The sequence below is a fragment of the Rhinoderma darwinii genome, chromosome 5 (assembly GCF_050947455.1).
Source record: "Rhinoderma darwinii isolate aRhiDar2 chromosome 5, aRhiDar2.hap1, whole genome shotgun sequence".
Classification (NCBI taxonomy): Eukaryota; Metazoa; Chordata; class Amphibia; order Anura; family Rhinodermatidae; genus Rhinoderma; species Rhinoderma darwinii.
The window spans coordinates 217,144,404-217,168,854 of NC_134691.1; the positions used below are offsets into that span (position 1 = coordinate 217,144,404).

At 40.3% G+C, this 24,451-nt stretch overlaps 1 protein-coding gene across 1 annotated transcript in view; it reads right to left on the reverse strand.

The window, feature by feature from the left end:
* The window catches only part of NPSR1 (neuropeptide S receptor 1), a 259,080-nt gene that overhangs the window by 73,766 nt on the left and 160,863 nt on the right, over positions 1-24,451 (reverse strand). The window contains exons 3-5 of the mRNA XM_075828530.1: positions 20,185-20,288; positions 14,764-14,857; positions 9,326-9,527 (exon numbers count right to left, since the gene is read on the reverse strand). Coding sequence (XP_075684645.1) covers positions 9,326-9,527; positions 14,764-14,857; positions 20,185-20,288 — 400 coding nt within the window. The remainder of the gene's footprint in view (positions 1-9,325; positions 9,528-14,763; positions 14,858-20,184; positions 20,289-24,451) is intronic.

Consider the following 24,451-nt stretch of genomic DNA (forward strand, 5'->3'; position numbering starts at 1 on the left):
AGCTGGTCACAGCAGGGACAGTAGATGGCTTTAAAAAAGGCTTAGATAATTTCCTAGAACAAAAAAAATATTAGCTCCTATATGTAGAAATGTTTTACTTCCCCTTTCCCATCCCTTGGTTGAACTTGATGGACATGTGTCTTTTTTCAACCGTACAAACTATGTAACTATGTAACACTTGCTAAAAAGGGCTAAACGGTGTCTGGTCCTGAAGGCTCAAAATAGCCCAGTCCTGAACTGGTTAATCTGGGGGTGTAGTAAGCATTTTGATCCCACATGTGTTTCATAGATTTTCTTAGAATTAGGACGTGAAAATTATTTTTTTTTCCCCCCAATAATATGTAGTTTTAGCTAAAAAAAAAACAATGTCCACAAGGAATAAAGAAAAAAAAGCCACTTAACATTTGTAAAGCAACTTTGGGCACACGGCAGGGCTCAGAAGAGAAGGAGCGCCATTTGGCTTTTGGAGTACAGATTTTGCTGGATTGACTTCTTGGCACATGTCGCTTTGCAAAGCCCCAATGTACCAATACAGTGGAAACTACCCAAAAGTGACTCCTTTTATGAAACTACACCTCTTGAGGAATTCATCTAGGGGTGTAGTAAGCGTTTTGACCCCACAGGTGTTTCATAGATTGTATTAGAATTGGGCAGTGAAAATAAAAATTACATTTTTTTCCAAAAAGACGTAGCTTTAGCTCAAAATTTTTAATTTTGTCAACAAATAAAGAAGAAAAAGCACCACAACATTTGTAAATAAATTTCTCCCGAGGACGGCAATACCCCGTATGTGGTCCTAAACTGCTATTTGGGCACATAGTAGGGCTCAGATTTTGCTGGATTGGTTTCTTGGAGCTATGTCGCATTTGCAAAGCCCCTGTGGGATGAAAAAAGTGGAAACCCCCCCCCCCCCCAGAAGTGACCCCATTTTGAAAACTACACTTCTCAAGGTATTAACCTAGGGGTGTAGTGAGCATGTTAAACCCAAAGGTATTTTCAAGAAATTAGTGTGCACTCGATGTTGCAGAGTGAAAATGGGAATTTGTTCATAGATATGCCAATATGTAGTGCCCAGCTTGTGCCACCATAACAAGACAGCTCTCTAATTATTATGCTGTGTTCCCCGGTTTTAGAAACACCCTACATGTGGCCCTAATCTTTGGCCTGGACATTCGACCAGGCTCCGGAGTGAAAGAGTACCATGCGAAATTGAGGCTTAATTTGGCGATTTACAAAGTATTGGTTTACAATTGAAGAGGCTCTGATGTAAAATAATAAAAGAAACCCCTGAGAAGTGACCCCATTTTGGAAACGACATTTCTCAAGGCATTTATTAAGGGGTGTAGTGAACATTTTCACCCCACAGGTCTTTTCCATAAATGAATGCGCTGCGGATGGTGCAAAGTAAAAATTTTAATTTCTCTCTAGATATGCTATTTCAGTGGCAAATATGCTATGCCCAGCTTGTGTCACTGGAGATAATCACCCCAAAAATTGTTAAAAGGGTTCTCCCGGGTATGGCGACACCATATATGTGGAAGTAAACAGCTGTTTGGGCGCACTGTAGGGCTCAGAAGGGAGGGAGCGCCATTTGGCTTTTGGAGCGTGAATTTTGCTTGGTAATAGTTTTGTTTGTGTATTGCTTGTGTTTTCAATTATAATGTGGGGGTACATGTAAGCTGGGCAGAGTACATCAAGGGCATAGTCAGGTGGTATAATAATGGGATAAAAAAAAAACAATAAAATAATCCATAGATGTTTGTTACACTGTGAAGCAATTTATATGCACAGGCCAGTGTCGCACTGATAAATGGTGTCCTTTCTTATCCCCCTTTTGGTACACACTCTGCACCTTTGCAGTTTGGGGAATTTAGCTGGGAAAGTGTTGTCCAGGTAGCACCCTCGCTTCCAGAAGATATGTTTGGGTTCTCCCCTTTCTGGTTTCCTAATTTTAGGGCCTTGATAAATCACCTTTTGAAACAGAAGAAATGTTCCCCTAGGGCCTCCACAACTGCATATTGTATCTTTCCTGACTTATTGGAGCCTTAACTAGTTTTATTTTTTCCTAGACGTAGTGGCATGAGGGCTGTTTTTTTGCGGGACGAGCTGTAGATATTGGTACATTTTTGATCACTTTTTATCCTATTTTTTGGGAGGAATGGTGACCAAAAAACAGCAATTCCAGCATAGATTTTTAGTTGTTTTTTTAATACAGCGTTCACCATGTATTACAAATTCCATGTTATCTTCATTCTGCAGGTCAGTACAATTCTGGCTATACCAAATTAATAGCACTTTTATATGTTTTACAACTTTTTGCACAATAAAATTACTTTTGTAAAAAGAATTTCTTTTTTCTGTCGCCATGTTGTGAGAACCATAACTTTTTAATTTTTTAGTTGACAGAGCTGTATGAGGGCTTGTTTTTTGCGAGACGAGCTATAGTTTTTATAGGTACCATTTTTGGATACGTGCGACTTAGTGATCACTTTTTATTCCAATTTTTGTAGGGCAGAGATATTTACATTTGGTTTTTTTACGCCATTCACCGCGTTGAATAAATAACATAATATTTTTATGGTTCAGGCCGTTATGGTCGCAGTGATACCAAATTTGTATGGTTTAATTAGTTTTTCAATAATAAAGGACTTGATAAGGGAAAAAGGGTGATTGTGTTTTATTTTATTACTTGAAAATGTTGTTAGATTTGTTACTTTTTTCACTATTTTTTTTTTTTACACTTTTTGTTTACACTGAAGGTCCCACTATCTGATTTATTATATAATACATTGCACTACATAGGTAGTGCAATGTATTCAATCTGTCAGCCGTTCAATGACAGCAAGCCAATTAGGATTCACCTCCGATCGGGGCCTAATTGGCTTCCATAATGGCAGAGCAGGAGGCCATTGTTAGTCCTTCTGTTGCCATAGCAGAAGTCAGCAACCCTGTGATCGCATGGCAGGGCTGCCAATGTGCTATCAACCACTAAGATGCAGCGATCGCATCTAAGGGTTTAATGGCAGTGATTGGAGCTAGCTCCGTCCCCGCCATTACAGTAGGGACACCCGGGGATGATGGTACGGACTCAGCTTCTGACCCCGTGTCATCCATTTGTCGTAAGTGCACGACAATTTGCGGGACGCACTAGCTTTTCATGACGTATACATACGACAAATGTCGGGAAGGGGTTGAATACTGAGGTTAAGTTTTATGTGAAGTACTGGACCAGGGTCCTTAGAATTGGACTATTGACTATAAATGTGTCAGATAAAAGGTAGAGCAGCAAGAGAAAAGGATTCCCATTAGAATTATTTTTTTTGTGAAAGGAAAATTTTAGAAAAGAAAATTCAGATCAGAAATTATACCTGAATCTGGTCTGTGTGTGCTCAATATTATTCCGTTTTGCTGAGGATTGAACCAGCTGTTTGATAAGAAAATTCTGGGAAGTATATATAAAAAGAAGAAATATCAGTTTGTATGTATCACTTTTAGTTACTGCTCAATGTGAATGTTTAATGTAAAGATGTCATTGTTAATGTCTTTCTTCAATTGAATTACCTGATTAAGATCAATTAATGATTATGCGATGAAAAGATTGTTCTTCACAGAAAGTGTTCAACTGGGAGCAGAAGGCGTGAAAACCAGATTCTAATGTAATGTGGACGGATAAAGAAGGGTAGACAGATAGCATCCAAGGCACTCTTGATGGCAGCTGTATTGAGGGTATGTGGTCTCTCATATGCCTCCAAAACAGCAAGGATCGATTTGGTAAGATCTAATATGTATGTCCCAGGTTTTACAGCTGTTGCTGGTAAATTCCGTTAGAGCTGCTTCATTTGCCTACAGAAAAGTCCTGCCAGACCGGTGCCAAACTTATCAGCATGCCCGCCTCCCATGAAGATACCTTGAGAGGCTATCCCAGGTAATACAAGCCTTTAGCTTCCTAAGATATTAGGAATATGTATAAGGGTGTTAATTTGAATCTCAGAGTAGGTAAGAAAAAATTGTTTTGAGACAGTTGTCAGACAAAGTATATAGTATCTCTGAATATGTATGTCACAGGTAATCAGCTCAGATCAAGGTACAAATCCCACTGAAAAGAGTAACCCCAAGTGCAAAATAAAATATAACCAGTAGCTACACATTTTCTAGGAGACCTGTCCACTGGGATATAAAAGTTTACTTATATAAAGGTGTTTGATTTAGTCTAAGGGTCATTGTTATTGTATGTACTTTGAACAATTTTTGTAGAGTATGTGGATGTTATCACCAGATGAGCACTTATTTTTAACAATTCATAAAAGTTGGATCCCCAGCAAGTGCCAACAAACTTAAATCAAAGACTATAAAATGATGAACTCCATAGACTATAAAATGATGAACTCCATCACTGAGATGCAGCAGGCACAGCCTCAGCCAAAATAATGTGCTTGTCATGAACTAAAGGCAGTGTCACAATTGTAAGTAGTGGGTTTGTGGCAGTCATAATAAAACTCCACTAATCCGCCTACGAGGGAACTCACCCCAGGCTCACAGCATGAGGTGCTGTGTACAGCCCGGTGATGTACACTAACAAGCGACAGTGTCTGACAGATGAGAAAGACCAAACCAAGTCCTGCTGACATCAGCAATTGTCAAAGTAAAGCAAAGGCCAAAGACCGGAGTGAACCAGTCAGCAGCATCGAAGTGTTCACAGTGGAAGACAAGTAAATGACCAGGAGGTGGGTAATAATAAATCCCCCACTGGACACCACCATACAGTCTGACTCCACAATTGTGTGGGTTATCCTAAGGGTGACAGTGAAGCGCAGAAGATAAAAGACAGAAGAAGAGGTGATGATGCACAGGACTGGACTTGTCAATTAACTGGTGGGAACCAAGCCCAAACCTGAGGGGAAATACTGAGATTGGTTATAGCATGAGATTAGTGATAACATTATTTTATTAGTTGAGGCCCTTTTGTTTATATTGTTTGAGGTTTATAATCAATGTATGTAATTATGCCTTGGTACTGTGAATTACAATCTAGGGTGTTTTATTATGTGGAGTTATAAGGTGAAGGTCACTTAGTTGTTTTCACTCATAAGTAAGAAGTACATAGCAGCAATGAGAGCCCTTAGGTTACATAAGATACTGCCCACGACCTGTTATATCCAGAGTGGTAAAATCCCATTAGGACAGTAAGTGACAGTACAATATAATTATTATGACCAATACATGTGTCGTGGCAGGACAAGTTTGGATCATTGCTATCGTTAGTGGGCATAAAACATGCTTTTATTGTGAAAAAGTACTAAAAGATGAAAAAAAACATATTTCGAATCACTGCAATCATAATGACGAAAGTTAACAAGTTTTATATATTGTAGCATTAAAAAAAACAGAAAAAACAATGGCAGAACCGTTTTTTTTTTCATTCCTCTCGATCCCCCCCCCCAAAAAAATCTACCAATATGTACTGCAAGGTGGTGTCAATAAAAAATACAACTCGTCATGCAAAAACAAGTATTAACCAGCTATGTTGAAGGGAAAATAAAAAAGTGATGGAAAAAAATAAGAAAAAAAAACAATTTGTTCTGAAGGCGCAAAAAAGGCTGTGGCCCTAAAGCAAAACTTCAGTGTCTTACAGGACTGCCCACTGGACTCCTAAGTCCAGAATGAGCAGAAGTTTAACCCCTTAAAGAGGCTCTGTCACCAGATTTTGCAACCCCTATCTGCTATTGCAGCAGATAGGCGCTGCTATGTAGATTACAGTAATGTTTTTATTTTTAAAAAACTAGCATTTTTTGCCAAGTTATGGCCATTTTTGTATTTATGCAAATGAGGCTTGCAAAAGTACAACTGGGCGTGTTGAAAAGTAAAAGTACAACTGGGCTTTTATTATGTGCGTACATCGGGGCGTTTTTACTACTTTTACTAGCTGGGCGTTCTGATGAGAAGTATCATCCACTTCTCTTCAGAACGCCCAGCTTCTGGCAGTGCAGATCTGTGACGTCACTCACAGGTCCTGCATCGTGTCGGCCACATCGGCACCAGAGGCTACAGTTGATTCTGCAGCAGCATCAGCGTTTGCAGGTAAGTAGCTACATCGATTTACCTGCAAACGCCGATGCTGCTGCAGAATCATCTGTAGCCTCTGGTGCCGATGTGTCCTCGCTCGTCTGACACGATGCAGGACCTGGGGAAGTGACGTCACAGCGTGATCTCTCGAGAACACGGCTGTGTCTGCACTGCCAGAAGCTGGGCGTTCTGAAGAGAAGTGGATGATACTTCTCATCAGAACGCCCAGCTAGTAAAAGTAGTAAAAACGCCCCGATGTGCGCACATAATACACGCCCAGTTGTACTTTTACTTTTCAACACACCCAGTTGTACTTTTGCAAGCCTCATTTGCATAAATACAAAAATGGTCATAACTTGGCCAAAAATGCTTGTTTTTTAAAAATAAAAACGTTACTGTAATCTACATTGCAGCGCCGATCTGCTGCAATAGCAGATGGGGGTTGCAAAATCTGGTGACAGAGCCTCTTTAATGACCAGCCTATTTTAGACCTTAATGACCAAGCTATTTTTCCAGCATCACATTTAAAGAGCTATACATTTTATTTTTGCATCGACATAGCTTTATAAGCTCTTATTTTTTACACTTTTCTTTCAAAATTATTTGTTTCATAACTTTTTTATTTTCCTGCCGATGCAGCTGTATGAGGGTTTTTATTTTTTTGCGGGACGAATTGTAGTTTTCATTGGTACCATTTTGGAGTACATAAAACTTTTTTTTTTGAAGGCAGAATGAACAGAAAACAGCCCGCTCTATGTACTATCATGGCGTTACAAATTGGCTGCTACCAGGCTATATAGGCTGTGCCTCATGATTTACGCATTAGCCCTCCATGTTTTACACACTGCACCCAAACTTCATGCATCACTCACGTTCCTGACCCTTTTAGTACTGCCCCCTATATTTGACACTTTATTCACCACTCACTATACTCAGTACTGCCCCCTATATTTCACACATATTATTACTACTTGCACATTATACACTATTCATTTACTTTTTACTACATATCCCATGCACCACACGCCACTCCCCTCAAGGCTAGTGGGAGTGGCTTTTATTATTTAAACGCACCTGTGCACTTTCCTTCAGCAGCATTTTTGACCTGGCTGCGTCCTATTGGGATTATACCTGCCCAATTTGTGAGTATGGCCATTTTTTGTGTTTTTAATCCTATTCTATGTCCCACTTTTTTCTGTGGTGTAGCTTCAGGTTTGGAACGAAAAGTTCCAGTTAGGGACTCGCAAGTGTGGGGATCCGTGACGAGGATTGCGAGCTTGCGTTCTTTTGGCCAAAATTACAACCAATATCGCATGTATTTTCCATGTTTACTTTACTTGTATTATATATTACTACTTTTTGGACGCAGCCAGGTCTTCAATGCTGGGAGAGCATGGTGTGTTGCGATCTGGCATAGCAAGCAGGGCAGCCCGCTCTATGTACTATCATGGCGTTACAAATTGACTGCTACCAGGCTATATAGGCTGTGCCTCATGATTTACGCATTAGCCCTCCATGTTTTACACACTGCACCCACACTTCATGCATCACTCACGTTCCTGACCCTTTTAGTACTGCCCCCTATATTTAACACTTTATTCACCACTCACTATACTCAGTACTGCCCCCTATATTTCACACATATTATTACTACTTGCACATTATTCACTATTCATTTACTTTTTACTACATATCCCATGCACCACACGCCACTCCCCTCAAGGCTAGTGGGAGTGGCTATTATTATTTAAACGCACCTGTGCACTTTCCTTCAGCAGCATTTTTGACCTGGCTGCGTCCTATTGGGATTATACCTGCCCAGTTTGTGAGTATGGCCATTTTTTGTGTTTTTAATCCTATTCTATGTCCCACTTTTTTCTGTGGAGTAATTCTGTCATTGTTTGTTATAATTTTTTTTTCTTTACGACGTTCATCGTGCGGGTTAAATAATGTAATCGCTTTATAGGTTGGGTCGTTACGGATGCGGTGTTCATAAAAAAGCATTTTGTAAGGGGAAAAGTGGGTTTTTTAACATTTTCTTTACTGTACAATCATCTGATCGCTTTTATATTTCACTGCAATACTTCTGTATTGCAGTAGATTACTGCCCGTCAGTATAAAATGGACAAGTACCTGTTAAGCCATGCCTCAGCATGCCTAACAGGCATCAACTAGAGGCAGACCTGGAGGCCTTTGTTAGGCCCACGGCTTCCATAGAAGCCACCAGCACCCTGTGATCGCATCAAGGGGTGCCGGTAGGGTGGGAGAGGGAGCCCCCTCCCTCTAAAACCCCTCAGATGTGGCACTTGCTTTTGAGCGTCACATCTGAGGAGTTAAATGAGTGGGATTGATACTCATATCGATTCTGGACGCTCGATTTACCGATTTATCGATTTACCTGCTCCCGACTGTGTTTATTTATTCCGATGCAGCGCCGTAAAAAAGCCCATTAGTGGCTGCCATAAAAACACCTATGGGTGGTCACTAACAGGTTAAGACAATTAATTACTTTATAAGTTATTCTGTATCTTTTCCCACAAAACTATATATCAATCTGCTCAGCTACGCTCCTAAATCCAGGGACTGCATGTTCAATATGACAGGTTCCCTGTAGGGGTGCAATCACACGTGGCAGATTTTGTTGCAAAAAATTCTTTAAATCAGTTCCATTCATCTGAATGGGGTTGTTTCTGCAGCAGGTGTTTCATTCAGATTAAGTTTCATACAGATGAATGGAACTGATTTTCAGTTGCAGTAAATTTCTGCAAAAAAATCTGCTGCACGTGACTGCATCCTAAAGGATTTAATACTAAAATTCTGTATGCTAGATATGGGGGAGCAGTACAGCTGCGTAGCAGATTATAGATTTTCCTTATAGGATTATTAATTCTTCTGCCTTTGTCTTTTTATAAGTGTGATTAATAAATAAATGACATACAGTGTAGGTTTCCCCCTCCACTATTGGCCCAGTGTTTGAAGAAATCATCGGGTTTCAAGGATAAAACTCAATCATGGAGCACAGGGTGTCCTTGGTTAAAACAAGTTGTAAGGAGGCCAGCAAACAATGACAAGGACATTCAAACAAATGAAATTCAATCCAAAATGTGCACCTTTACTAACTTAACTTTAAACAGTTTATAAAAAATACAGAGTATGTTACATATATAACATATTTAGGTAATTAATCAATCTGGCTTGCAATAAGATTTTTTTATTCATACCTTTAATAATATGTATAAACATTATGTAAATAAAAGCTTACCTTATAATGATTAGGGGAATAAAATATACTAAGAGAGACACAATTGTCATGTATGGTTTCCAGTAAGACTCATCTGGCCAAAGAGCCCAACACTGAATTTCTCCATTGGCAAGTTTATATTTTCCAAATATAATCAAGGTAGGAATTGAAAATAGGAAAGCGAGAGCCCATGCAACTACAATTAGAACTTTAGCTTGTCTCTCTACGGAAAAAATAAAACTATTTCAGCTATTAGGAGATGTTAAATACAAGAATCAGATAAAGGATTCAACATTAGTCATAACAATTGGTTTGCATGAAATGTTTAACATAAGGTGTAAATAAAACACTGATTATTTAATGTAAACTTTTTTGTTACATCTGCATAATTTAAATGGATAACAATCTTCCAGATGTCTTTATTTAATGCACATATATCAAAACACGTAGGGTAAATAGATAGATAGATGATAGATAGATAGATAGATAGATAGATAGATAGATAGATAGATAGATAGATAGATAGATAGATAGATAGATAGATAGATAGATAGATAGATAGATAGATAGATAGATAGATATGAGATAGATAGATAGATATGAGATAGATAGATAGATAGATATGAGATAGATAGGTAGATAGATAGATAGATAGATATGAGATAGATAGATAGATAGATAGATAGATAGATAGATAGATAGATAGATAGATAGTAATATGATAGATAGATAGATAGATAGATAGTAATATGATAGATAGATAGATAGATAGATAGATAGATAGATATGAATCTCTGCATTCTTATGCTCTCATTACTTAAGTTTAAAGAGGCTCTGTCACCAGATTTTGCAACCCCTATCTGCTATTGCAGCAGATAGGCGCTGCTATGTAGATTACAGTAACGTTTTTATTTTTAAAAAACTAGCATTTTTTGCCAAGTTATGGCCATTTTTGTATTTATGCAAATGAGGCTTGCAAAAGTACAACTGGGCGTGTTGAAAAGTAAAAGTACAACTGGGTTGTATTATGTGCGTACATCGGGGCGTTTTTACTACTTTTACTAGCTGGGCGTTCTGATGAGAAGTATCATCCACTTCTCTTCAGAACGCCCAGCTTCTGGCAGTGCAGATCTGTGACGTCACTCACAGGTCCTGCATCGTGTCGGCCACATCGGCACCAGAGGCTACAGTTGATTCTGCAGCAGCATCGGCGTTTGCAGGTAAGTAGCTACATCGACTTACCTGCAAACGCCGATGCTGCTGCAGAATCATCTGTAGCCTCTGGTGCCGATGTGTCCTCGCTCGTCTGACACGATGCAGGACCTGGGGAAGTGACGTCACAGCGTGATCTCTCGAGAACACGGCTGTGTCTGCACTGCCAGAAGCTGGGCGTTCTGAAGAGAAGTGGATGATACTTCTCATCAGAACGCCCAGCTAGTAAAAGTAGTAAAAACGCCCCGATGTACGCACATAATACACGCCCAGTTGTACTTTTACTTTTCAACACGCCCAACAAGCCTCATTTGCATAAATACAAAAATGGTCATAACTTGGCCAAAAATGCTCGTTTTTTAAAAATAAAAACGTTACGGTAATCTACATTGCAGCGCCTATCTGCTGCAATAGCAGATAGGGGTTGCAAAATCTGGTGACAGAGCCTCTTTAAATGTCAATTGCCATGTGGCAATTTATGGAAAATCTAGGTCTGAAACCTCTGCTCTCCATGGATGGTTATAGTCCATGGCTCATTTTCAATATTGCAATTCACTCATTCTTAAAGTGGATCTTTCACTAGGTCATATTAGTTGAATTGGTTTACTGACTGAATAGGGTTGTCTCCCTGATTGCAGCTCTGTTTTTATTTTCCTGGACCCCCTTATTCCAGAGATATTACCCACTGTTGTGATGGCTTCCCATTTCTAATTTGCTGTAGTTAGCCAAGATAGATAGATAGATAGATAGATACTGGAGCCTTTCTCCAGTGGACGGAGCTGAAACGTCGCACGGGCAATAAAGTACCCATTTTTTTCACTTGATCTCACGAGTTGCTGCTCATTTTTTCGATTTGTATGTACCTGGAACTTGGTCTGTTCCTCAGAGCTTGCACCCACACGCTGCCAGTGCTGCCTAACTCTGTATATGCCTAGATAGATAGATAGATGATAGATAGATGATAGATAGATAGATAGATAGATAGATAGATAGATAGATAGATAGATAGATGACAAAGAATGGCGACAGCACACTGCGAACTCCTCTGCCCTGGGGGATTTTAATTAGTTTAATGCTGGTTCCTACCATCCCCAGATATATATGTAGGCTTAGTCCCAGATCTGGGTGTATGTGCAGAGTAGGTCCCCACCTTACAAAGGTCGCCTTTTCGTGGCAGGTGGGTAAACACTTTTTTTTATCAAAATGTGTGCTAAGAACCTCCCTATTGTAAGTAGATTTAGCAGTAATATATATTTATTTATATTTAGTGGTTTAGGTTACATTGGTGTTCGCAGTGTGCTTTCGCCATTCTTTGTCTGCTGTATATTTGCAGTCACGGGCGTTCTTGCACCTGCATACACATTTTAGATCATTTTATTGGAATGTGCAGTTCAAACTTTTGTGTTGCTTATGTGATCCATATTTGTGGGGTTAGTGACTGCCTCCATTTTCTGTTCTTGCACTCCTCCCATTCTGCCCTGGGTGATTTTAATTAGTATAATGCTGGTTCCTACCATCCCCAGATATATATGTAGGCTTAGTCCCAGTTCTGGGTGTATGTGCAGAGTAGGTCCCCACCTTATAGAGGCCACCTTGTCGTGGCAGGTGGGCAAACACTTTTTGATCAAAATGTGCACTAAGAACCTCCCTATTGCAAGTAGATTTAGCAGTAATGCATATTTAATTATATTTAGTGGTTTAGGTTGCATTAGTGTCGCAGTGTGCAGTCACCATTCTTTTTCTGCTGTATATTTGCAGTCACAGGGGTTCTTGCACCTGCATACACATTTTCTATCATTTTCTTGGAATGTGCAGTTCAAACTTTTGTGTTGTTTATGTAATCCATAGATAGATAGATAGATAGATAGATAGATAGATAGATAGATATGAATCTCTGCATTCTTATGCTCTCATTACTTAAGTTAAATGTCAATTGCCATGTTGCAATTCATGGAAAATCTAGGTCTGAAACCTCTGCTCTCCATGGATGGTTATAGTCCATGGCTCATTTTCAATATTGCAATTCACTCATTCTTAAAGTGGATCTGTCACTAGGTCATATAAGTTGAATTGGTTTACTGACTGAATAGGGTTGTCTCCCTGATTGCAGCTCTGTTTTTATTTTCCTGGACCCCCTTATTCCAGAGATATTACCCACTGTTGTGATGGCTTCCCATTTCTAATTTGCTGTAGTTAGCCAACAGGGCGTGCACTATCCTCAAGCTGCCCTGTGCTGATTGGTCAGCATTAGAGGCATTTAAGCTAGCTCCACCCCGTTGGCTAACTATAGCAAATTAGCATAGTGGGAGCCAACACAAGAGTGCAAAATTGGTGGAAGCAGATTTGGTGAATCGGAAAAAGGGTGGATTGTTATTTTTTTTTTTTAAATCTGCTTTCTAATTACAGTATCTGTGACCACAAAGACATGTCTGTTCTTTTTTTATAACATGTTCTCTAGCATTTACCACATTCAGCAGATGTCTATAACATGCAGATTGTACCTTTTATTAAAGAAAGTACATTTACACTCCCCAAAATAAGACTTTTCCAAAACTGTTTTGTTGTATGCAAATGTGAACTATTTAATAAACTTTTTTCGCTGATTACAAATTACTTACATTATACATCAATCATACACAAGGAAAGAAAGGGGTAAAAAGGAAGGGGATTAGGATGAATGGATGAAGGGAAACAATTTGTTCAATCTCATGGTATGCATAGTAAGCAGTATGAGACAGTCTTGCACATAAAAGACTTACATCCATATGTGCTTACTTATAGTTCTCTTTGCCTCTTCCTACAAAAAAATCTGAGCAAAACTGACATCTAACAGCTCTTGCACATAACCGAGATCGGGCTGTAAAAAACGGTCCATGTGTTGGCAAAGTTTCCGGGCCCAACCACGGTACAGGTGAACGGGACTTCTGGCATCATAGATATTTATGATGCAAGGAATCCCTGCCTCCCCATGGAACTGCTGATCTGTACTGAACAAAATGATACAACAGTCCCATTCGCCTGTACTGGAGTCGGGCTGGGAAAACAGGCCTACACACAGACCGTTTTTTACGGCCCTATCCCAGTCGTGTGCAAGAGCTGTAAATGGATTCCTGTTAGGGATCTGCCAGGTACTACGTCTAGGTATACTCCTGGGATTAATCAATCCACACCTGAGGCCAGACCTGTTCGACTGACACCATCTTCCACCAACCAGGGTGGCAGGCTCAGGAGTGGGAGAGCCTATCGTGGCCTGGTCAGTCGGAGTTAGCTCCGCCCCCTGTCCTTTATTACCTGCCGTGTTCTCCTCCTCAGTGCTTGTAATTCTTCTGGATTCCTGGCCCCACTGCTGCTTGCTCCAGCCTGCTTCTGCCGTGCTTCTGCCTTGCTGCAGTTCCGCTTAACCTGCTTTGCTTTGCCTCTGGCTTGCTTCCTCCTCCGTGCTCACTTGGGTATACTCCACTTCATCCTGGTCCGAACTACTCATTCCCCGCTCCGTTTCCTCGCGGCGTTCCGTGGGCTACTGCCCCTTCCCTTGCGTGTTCCCTGTTTGTTCTCCCGTGCACTTAGACAGCATAGGGACCGCCGCCCAGTTGTACCCCGTCGCCTAGGGCGGGTCGTTGCAAGTAGGCAGGGGCAATGCGGTGGGTAGATTAGGGCTCACTTTCCCCTCACCTCCTTCCTGCCATTCCAATTTCATTGCTTTGTTTTCAAAAAGTGAACCAAAAGTGAGAATTCATTTTATTTTTTTATAAAGGACGTCTCTTTTTGCCTGGCAGAAACATTATGTAATGCAATGGTTCTTTACCCAGAATGCTTTAATATGGCCAGGCATTGAGAGTTTGTAATATTTTTGTTTCCATAGTTACTCTTATGGTTAAGATGATACTAATGTGCATTACTAAGTATATTAATTTCAGAAATAGCATGAATAATATACAACCTTATCTTTTATATTCAGTAAACTTTAGCTTAATATTCAGTAAAACATACAAGATTAATTAGCTTTAGAATTGCAAGAGCTGCAATGACAGTTTTAGTAGCAATCTCTCAGCAATTTCTATGAGAAAATATTTCTAGAGAGTTTTAGAAAAAAAGAGAAAACAAGATGCAAACGTAGTATGAAAGTGTAGAATTTTGATCAATAAGTGCATTTGCTTGCTAAAGAACACTCCTATAATAATCAATAAGCTTAATAAGCGAGCTAAGCACAAATACCCTATAAATAATAAGGTGCATAGCTACCATACCTCCTTGAAGGAATTTCATCGGATGAACAATAGCATGATATCTGTCTATACTGAGTGACACCAGAACATACGTAGATGCATACAGAAGGACGACCTTAGAAAACAAGAACAGAAGATTACATTCATATGGCATAATAAAATGCTATATTTTAGTGCAACCTATTAAACATCATCTTAACTTTTGTTATACGTGACAACATGATAAAATATGTCTTTCGGAAGATGGATGAAAGGATACCTGCATCACAGTATTTATATACCGCTTTATTTCAAGCCATGTAAGAAACAGTTTAGCACATATAGTAAATTTTAATTATAATGCAACACAGCGGGTCATCTTCCTGTCTAAAATTGTAAAGGACTATAAGGCCACTTTCAGATGGCCATTGTATGGGTGAATTTTAGCATCCTTAACATGACCAAAATTCTTGTGTCTCCTGTAGTTCAACTGAACAGAATTTAAATGACTACATATACTGTAACTCTAAGGTGATCTAAGGCCACTTCCGTTGAACCGCAAGAGGTCTGGTGGTTCAGCTGTAATACAGATGCTAAAATGCGCTCCGTATAATGGCCATGTGAAAGCAGCCTTACTTGCATTGGGTCAATCCAATACCTTATTCAGTTACTTATAAAGACTCATTCCTATATACATTTCATGTTCCCTTTATTTTCTTATCGTTACTAAATAGCAGTTAAGGAAAGTTCTGACCTCTATCTGTACAGCAGTACTATACGATATCACATATCCCTATTTCAGAAATCTTATTTTAGTGCTGTCATTGGGTTCCACTTTTATTTACTGAAAAGTAAGCATTGGCTCAGCGGTTTCCTTATCTACCATAGACATGTATATAGTGGGATGCATGCATGCTTGGTCACTGCTTTAAACATCTCCATCTATTAGTGGCCAATTATATTAAAGGGAATGTGTTGCTAGCAAAAAATGCATTTATTTTTTTAGTTAAACAATTAGTGTGTAGGTGATTAAACATTGTTCTAATTTTTTTTATTTTTTTCACGAGTCAGGAAATATAATAAATTAGATTCTAATTTATAATATTTCCCAGCACTGGTCACTAGATGGAGCAATTCCCAAAATTGCAGCATTGCATGTGGTAAAGCAACCACATTGCTTTATGCTGCAAAATTGGGAAAAAATCTCTCGCTCTAGTGAGCTCTCAGAATCCCCCCCTCCTTTATCCTGGCTAGTGCCGGGAGAAACGAGGGGATTGAACGGTCAAACCTCCTACACTGTGTGTCGCCATTTTTTGAGCTAACACACAGTGTAGTAGGTTAACATACACCAGTAAACACACACTGAAACACGAACATACATAGAAATCACTTACCTGCTCCTGCCGCCGCCGCTCCCTCCGGTCCGTCCGCTCCGTCTGCTGCCGCTGCTCCAAGTGCACAAGTCCGGAAGCCGCGACCGGAAGTAGTAATCTTACTGTCCGGCCGCGACTTCCGGTCTACAGGAAAATGGCGCCGGACGGCGCTCAGTTCAACTTGGACTGTGTGGGAGCGGCGCATGCACCGTTCCCACACAGACGGCGTACACCATAGTGGATGGAACGGGCCCCGTTCGCATTCACTATGGGACTGTAGCTGCCGTATTCCACCATGTCTGTATGTGTCGTTAATCGACACATACAGAAATGGAAAAAAAAATGGCAGCCCCCATAGGGAAGAAAAAGTAAAAAAATTAAAAAAAGTAACACACAAACACACAAATAAATACAAAAGTTTTTTATAAAACACTAACCTCAAACTGATATAAAAAATTTTTTTTTGGCGACACTATTCCTTTAAGGGCATGATGGAATAGAGTATAAGTATTCTAGTGATCTATGGGGGTTTCAGCTGTTCGACACCATTTTATTATGTGATTAGTTAATACTTTTTTTTGTGGGAGAACTCTGTTAAGGAAAAAGCTTAAAAATGATAAAAATAATAAATAATAAAATACGGAAATGCATCTGTTATTATCCACCTTGGCAACATATTTTGTTTAGAATGGACAGGAAAATGTTGCTTGCCAAATTTACTATTTGGTGCAAACAACGGTTATTTATATTTTTAAACACAAGTTAAAACCACAGGATAATACACAGGATAATAAGGGATGAGAGACATCTACTGAAACAGCTAAACATTGGATCACCATAATACCAATTATTTACAAGGGATTATGTAAATTAAGACCGGCAATGGTAGATAAAAGTGAATAATGAGAAACAGGGAGACTGGAATATATATTGTATATACATATATATCTATATGTATATAATAGTGGGTTAATAGGGACTGAACAAAGAATGTAGCAATTATTTTACCAAGTTATACCCTCAGGGATTTAGAAAAGTGTATAGTAATAAACTACCAGGATCAGGCTCTTATGCATATATTTTATCATTCCGCCTTGTTCTTGTGTATAGATATTCTGTTCGGTATTGGTATAATGTGTATTTAATCAGAATTTTTTTTACATTTCTTTTAATATGTATTGGAAAGGAAACAAATCTGCAAGATTTTCTTTGGGTGCCAACCTGCTGCGGGTTTCACTCACAGAATAAGAACAGAAGAATAACAAAGGCAACAACAACAAGAGCAATAATAATATTATCTGCCCGTAGAAGTGATAACTATTTTCTGCTAAGAATGTTGGCAACTATGCAATATTATCTGTTTTTGTATTACTTTCTAAGGAGTTAAAGAGTCTTTTATCACCTTTTTTCCTATAAAATAAATACATAAGGAAGTGGACAGTTCCTCTAAACAATTTAAGCGGGTTAGTTTGTTATATTACAACTTTCTCAATAGAAGAAATCATTAGTGTTTGATTATTTTTGATTGTGGAAAATGTACATTATAACATGTTGTATTAGATAGAGCTTATGGTCTGGAGAGGTTTATATGATTATCAGCCAGTGACCATTCAAATATTGAACATTCTTAAAACATTTTGGATGACGAAAACGTTCTGATTTTATTCTAGCTGTGATCTGAAAATAATTAAACTGTAGAACAGAAATATCAAGTCTAATTTTCCCAAATTCATATAAAATCTGTCAGAAAGCTTTGTATGGTGTCAAAAAAGAAAATGTAATTGCAAGGATCCTTTTCTCTAGGGAGTGTGTGTTATAAAGGGTCATATACAGATGTAGCCAAGTTTATCTTGACTTTGATAACTTGCTGCAGCGTGATATCACACAACAAAAGCCATTGAAATGCCATTGAAAAGGTCAAGTTAAAGGGGTTTTCCAGTCCCTATCCTCAGGATAGGCCATCAATAGCTGCAGGGTCAGGAACCGATTCCTGGGACCCCCGCCGATCAGCTGTTTTGAAGGGGTTGCAGCACTCGTACGAGCACTGCTTCCCCTTCATTTCTACTTGCTCACTGTGAATCGTCCCATTGATGTAGATGTCCCATTGAAATGAATGGGACAACGATTCACAGCAAGCAAGTAGAAATAAAGGTCAAGCAGCGCTCGTACGAGCGCTGCACCCCATTCAAAACTGATGATCGGCAGGGGTCCTGGGAGTCGGTCCCGACCCATCAGCTATTGATGGCTTATCCTGGGGACAGGCCATCTGCATCATAAAAAAAATGCCCCATAAGACAAGTGTAATGCCCTATATAGTGCCGCGGCATAGTATAATGCCCCTTTAGTGCCCACCATACAGTATAATAATATTTAATAATATAATATATTATAACCCCCTTCAATGACACAATATTTCGTCCTCTAATTGTGCTCACACAGTATTATGCTCCCTAACTGCCACACACAGTATATTGCCCCCTGTAGTACACATACACAGTATAATGTCGCTAAGTGTTCCCCTTGTAGGTTTTGCCACACAGCCCCCTTGTAGGTAGTGCCACACAGCCCCTTGTAGGTAGTGCCACACAGCCCCATTGTAGGTAGTGCCACACAGACCCCTTGTAAGTAGTGCCACACAGCCCCTTGTAGGTAGTGCCACACAGCCCCATTGTAGATAGTGCCAGACAGCCCCCTTGTAGGTAGTGCCACACAGCCCCCTTCTAGGTAGTGCCACACAGCCCCATGTAGATAGTACCACACAGCCCCCTTGCAGGTAGTGCCACACAGCCCCCTTGTAGGTAGTGCCACACAGCCCCCTTGTAGGTAGTGCCACATAGCCCCCTTGTAGGTAGTGCCACACAACCCACTTGTAGGTAGTGACACACAGCCACTTTGTAGGTAGTGCCACATAGCCCCCTTCAATGTAGTGGCACACAGCCCCCTTATCGGTAGCGCCACACAGCCTCCTTGTAGATAGCACCACCCCTTCCTGTAGATAGTGCCACTGTAGCTCCCTGAAGGAGCGGAATCCCCCTGTGGCCGGAGATTTTGCTCCTGGAGTGCTCCGCTTAATGTCTCTGTCAATATATGGACAGTGACATCAGGGGCAACTCCTGAAGCGGAATCCCCGTCCACAGCATTGCCACTCCAGGATAAGCCCCTATCATCTTTGTCCAGGAGCGGATTCCCCGGCCGCACTGTGATTCCGCTCCTTCAGGGAGCTACAGTGGTGCTAGTAGATAGCAGAGCAGCTACAATCCTCCCTGCTCTGCTATAGCGGTGTCGGTACTGCTGTAGCAGCCTCAGCAGCTCATAGCGATGCCGCTGGCCATGGAGGGGACCGTCCTAACAGGCGGATGTGTGCCCTCATGCCCGGTGTGGCCACTAGCAGCCGCTATGGCAGCTACAGCAGTAGCGATGCCACTGAGTGAAGAAGCACCTGGGTGGAAAGGTGGCTGCTAAGTCGCCTGGCCCGGGCGCTTCTGAAACAAGCAGGGGAAGGGAGCCAGCGCAACGCTCCCTTCCACCTGCTGGAGTGATGCGCCCTGTGCAATGGCACAGGTCGCACACCCCTAACGCCGGCCCTGCAAAGAATGCTTCCCTCTCTCTGGGTCCCTGTATCAAGTCACCCTATGTTGAGCTTATTTGCATGGGACACTTCTAAGAAAAATTGAGAAAACGGGCAGCGTGCGCTGGGTTCACACGAGCACATTAACGTCCGTAATGGACGGACGTATTTCGGGCAGAAGTCCCGGACCGAACTCAGTGCAGGGAGCCGGGCTCCTAGCATCATAGTTATGTAAGATGCTAGGAGTCCCTGCCTCTCCGCGGAACTACTGTCCCGTACTGAAAACATGATTACAGTACGGGACAGTTGTCCTGCAGAGAGGCAGGGACTCCTAGCATCGTACATAACTATGATGCTAGGAGCCCGGCTCCCTGCACTGAGTTCGGTCCGGGACTTCGGGCCGAAATACGTCCGTCCATTACGGACGTTAATGTGCTCGTGTGAACCCAGCCTTATGGCAGCATATCACAGACAGATCCTGTTCAAGTGCAAATCTTTATGCATATTGTAGAAATCACCTACCTGGAGGTATCGAATTACTTTGCAAACAATATCCGGTGCCAAGAAATTGCCAGTAAACCTCCATATAATATCAGTCAAAATACTTATTACTCCTGTTAAAGCATCTGAAGAATAAAAAACAAAAAGGTTACCATGGTTATAAAGTGCAGCATTTATTAACACAAATATTATCCTGTGTATGCCACAGCTAGGTATGTAGTTTAGAAGAATAATTATATAACTAATAAAATTCTTTTGATTATCATTTGCTATGTGGGCAGTAAACTTAAAAGTTTGGACATTGGAGAGATTTGGAGTTCTATATCCAACATTTTTTATAACGTTAGACATTCACTTTAAGGTTTTCTCTATACGTGTAGAAATTTGTACTACTACTATGAAAAGAAAATGCAACAAAAAATGCATGTAAATACATGTTTTTGTAAATAGTTTTACTGTGATTTTGGTTGCAGCTGTTTTATATGAACATTATAAAAGAGTATCCGGCACACCAATTTTTTAAACAAAAGGTATTTGTGTTTTGTTTTTGTTTTTAATGCCAGTGGCAGAGTGCGACGTTTTGGTCAAAAACGGCCTTCATCAGGCATGAGCCATGCTGGAAAACTGTATAGACGATCGCTAGTGGTGCTGATAGCGCCATGATACAGCGGCCAGCCGCTACCAGCACCACTAGCGCTCGTCTATACAGTTTTCCAGCACGGCTCAGAGCCTGATGATGGTCGCTTTTGACCGAAACAAGCCACTGGCATTAAAAACAAAAACAAAATAAAAATACCTTTTGTTTCAAAAATTGGTGTGCCGGTTACTCTTTTATACTCATCTTCGGGTTGGGCCCCTATCCGTGTAAAACCCCATCCTTCCACATATCTGGTGCTGTCTGAACCTATACACAAATTTTTATATGAACAGTTCTAGAAAAATACTCTTTACTTATTTCTTAATAGGGTAAACAGCAGTGTGTATTAGGGTATATTTACAGCGTCTAACTCAGAAATCAAAAATCCACTCCAGATATCCAGCATGTTTTTCTATTATACTACTATTCAATAAATTACCCATATTGTAAACTACAACTGGAAGTTTTTAAATTTACTGACTGCCTCACAATACAGGTTTAAAATGTTTTACAATTCTATTAGACAACGGCATGACTAAGGGCTCTTTTACACCGGTCAATTATTGGGCAAACGAGCGTTCACAAAAAGCTCGTTCCCGATAAGTGTCCAGTGTAAACAGGGCAACGATCAGCAAACGCTTGTTCATCGGCTAATTGTATAGTTTATGCAGCCTAAAGTATTATCGTTGTCAGCAGCATAGCTCCCTGTCTAAACAGGGAGATGCGCTGCCGACATGATAAAATGTATGGGGATGAGCAATCGTAGTACGAGCATTCGTCTCTATACATTACTGATAATAGCTCCCTGTGAAAGGAGCAAATGAGCTATCTCGTTGATCGGAGCTCGTTTACACGACCCTCGTCAGGCCGTGTAATAGGACCCTAAAGGCTCTTTTACACCGTCCCAATGATCGGGCAAATGAGCGTTCATAGAACGCTCGTTTCTGATAATTTCCCCAAACAGGGCAACGATCAGCCGATGAACGAGCAAGAACTCGTTCATTGGCTGATTCTATAGTTTACATTTACGTTTATCCCGTTGACCGGCGCTCGTTTACACAGCCCATGTTGGGCCGTGTAATATCACCTTTAGTTTGCTCGGTCTTATCCTATTATTTTATCTTTCTCTAGACTTCCTGCTTTCATTTCTTACATCCTTAAGGGGGTTTTACACATGATGATTATTGGGCAGACGAGCGTTAATATAACGCTCGTTTGTGATAATTGTCCTGTGTAAACAGGGGAACGATCATCAGATGAACGAGCAAATGCTCGATCATCTGCTGGTCGTATAGTTTTAAAAAAGTTAAATATTATCGTTGTCGGCAGCACATCTCCCTGGGAGATGCACTGCCAACATGACAATAATGGATGGGGATGAGCGATCGGAGTAATGACCGCCCGTCCTCATCCATAGCTCCGTGTGACAGGAGCAAGCAAGCGCCGATCAACGATGTCTCGTTGATCAGCGCTCACTGTACTGGCCGCTTATCGACCGGTGTAAAAGAGCCTTTATTGTTTATCACGGTATCTTTATCAGTAAAACAGATGAAATCAGCATATCCTGGTGACGTACTTTATTTAATTACATATTCAGTTATCGGTTTATTCACTCCAGAGGTTCATGCGTGACATACAATTAGAAGTTCTCATAGTAAAAGACCCTGCTACACTGGAACATTCATAATAAATAGGAAGAAGACAACTGAGGACAGAACCAGATGAAGCTGAATACATGTTCAAATAACACACCCCCACACATATACGGAAGAGAGAACAGCACTCCAACAGGGTTGAAATGCAAGTATATTATGCAATCATATTTACTGAATAGCCGCATAAAGCAACATTTCAGGTGTAAGCCCTTCATCGCTATACCCAGCCTGATGAAGGGGTTATGTCAGAAACGTTGCCTTAAGTGGCTACTTGGTGGATATGATTGCACAATAAACTTCTACACTTGCTTTTTAACTGCGTTGGAGTGCTGTTCATCTCCTAATAATATATGGAAATCAGTTTTCACAAAGACATAAAAAAAACTTACTTAAATCGTCACTTTCTCACATTTTTGCTTTTATGAACCCAAGAATAGTGTAGTCTGCAGTACTATTTTTGCCATATGAAATCATGAAGGAGCCATTGGGATCTGTGAAAGTCGGTGTAGCTCTATTAAAAATTAAATTCATGATGCTGATGTGAACAGAGCCCTACACTACTGACACCATAGATGACCAACAGCATTGCATATTGTAAGCCTCTAGTATAATGTTTCACTTATACAGTGATTAAGTTTTAGTTTGGTAGAAGTATGCAGCAGGCTCAGGGGCTAAGAGTGTGTCAGCTGTATGTTACAGCCGACACTTCACTGCAACAGCCAGGATCAGAGATAACTCCGATCAAAGCTAACTAATAATTTAGATGCTGCGGTCAGGGCTTAATAGGTGCTGGTAAATAACACAACACATCACTCGTTTAACCCTTTAGTGACCAACCTATTTTAGGCCTTAATGACCAAGCTATTTTTTTACGTTTTTCCATCGACATAGCTGTATAAGGTCTTGTTTTTTTGCGAGTCAAGTTGTATTTTTTATAGTGCCATTTTGGGGTACATATAATTTATTGATTAACCGTTATTTACTTTCGTTTGGGGGGGCAATAGAAAAAAAAGCATCCTAAATTTACGCCATTTGCCGTGTGGTATAAAAAAAAGAATAACTTTATTCAGTGGGTTGTTACGATTGCAACGATACCAAATTTTTATAGTTTTTGTGTTTTACTACTTTTACACAGTAAAAACCCTTTTTTTCCCAAATTACTTGGTTTCGTGTCTCCATATTTGAAGAGTCGCAACTTTTTTTTATTTTTCCCGCCGATGTAGCTGTATAATTTTTTTTTTGCCTTGTAGTTTTTATTGGTACCAATTTGGAGTATGTGTAACTATTAATTTTTTATTTTTTTCACTTATTTATTTATTATTAACTTTATTAAACTTTTTTCTTACTTTTTTACTAGTCCCACTAGGGGACTTCACTATACAATCATCTGATCCGTGTAAAACGGACAGGCATCTGCTAGGCATGGCCTAGCAGGCATTAACTAGAGGCAGACCTGGGGGTCTTTATTAGGCCCCCGGCTGCCATAGAAGACATGACACCCGGCGATCTTATTGCAGGATGCTGTTGGGGTGAGAGAAAGAGACCCTTCCCTCTCTCCAAAACCACTCCGATGCGGCACTCGCTATTGAGCGCCACATCTGAGGGGTTAATCGAGCGAGATCGATACTGATATTGATCTCGCTTGTTAGAGCAGGGCTGCTCCCAGCCCTCAGCTACAGGTAGCTAGGAGCAGGGAGATTTAACGATTCCCTGCTCTGTTTATATATTCTGAAGCAGCTCTGTACAAAGGTTACTGCATTAGAATAAAGCCTGTTAGTGGCCGCCATAAAAACACCTATGGGCGGTCACTAACGGGTTAAGTTCTGTAGGGGGACTAAAAAAAAAGTTAAAAACTGTTAAATAAAAATTTTAATAAAGTACAAAATAATTTAAAATGTTAAAAGTTCAATAAACATCTCTTTTCTCATTTTTCTCCTAAAGTAATGTAAAAAATACAAAAAGTAAACATAATTGGTATCAGCACGTCTGTAAAATT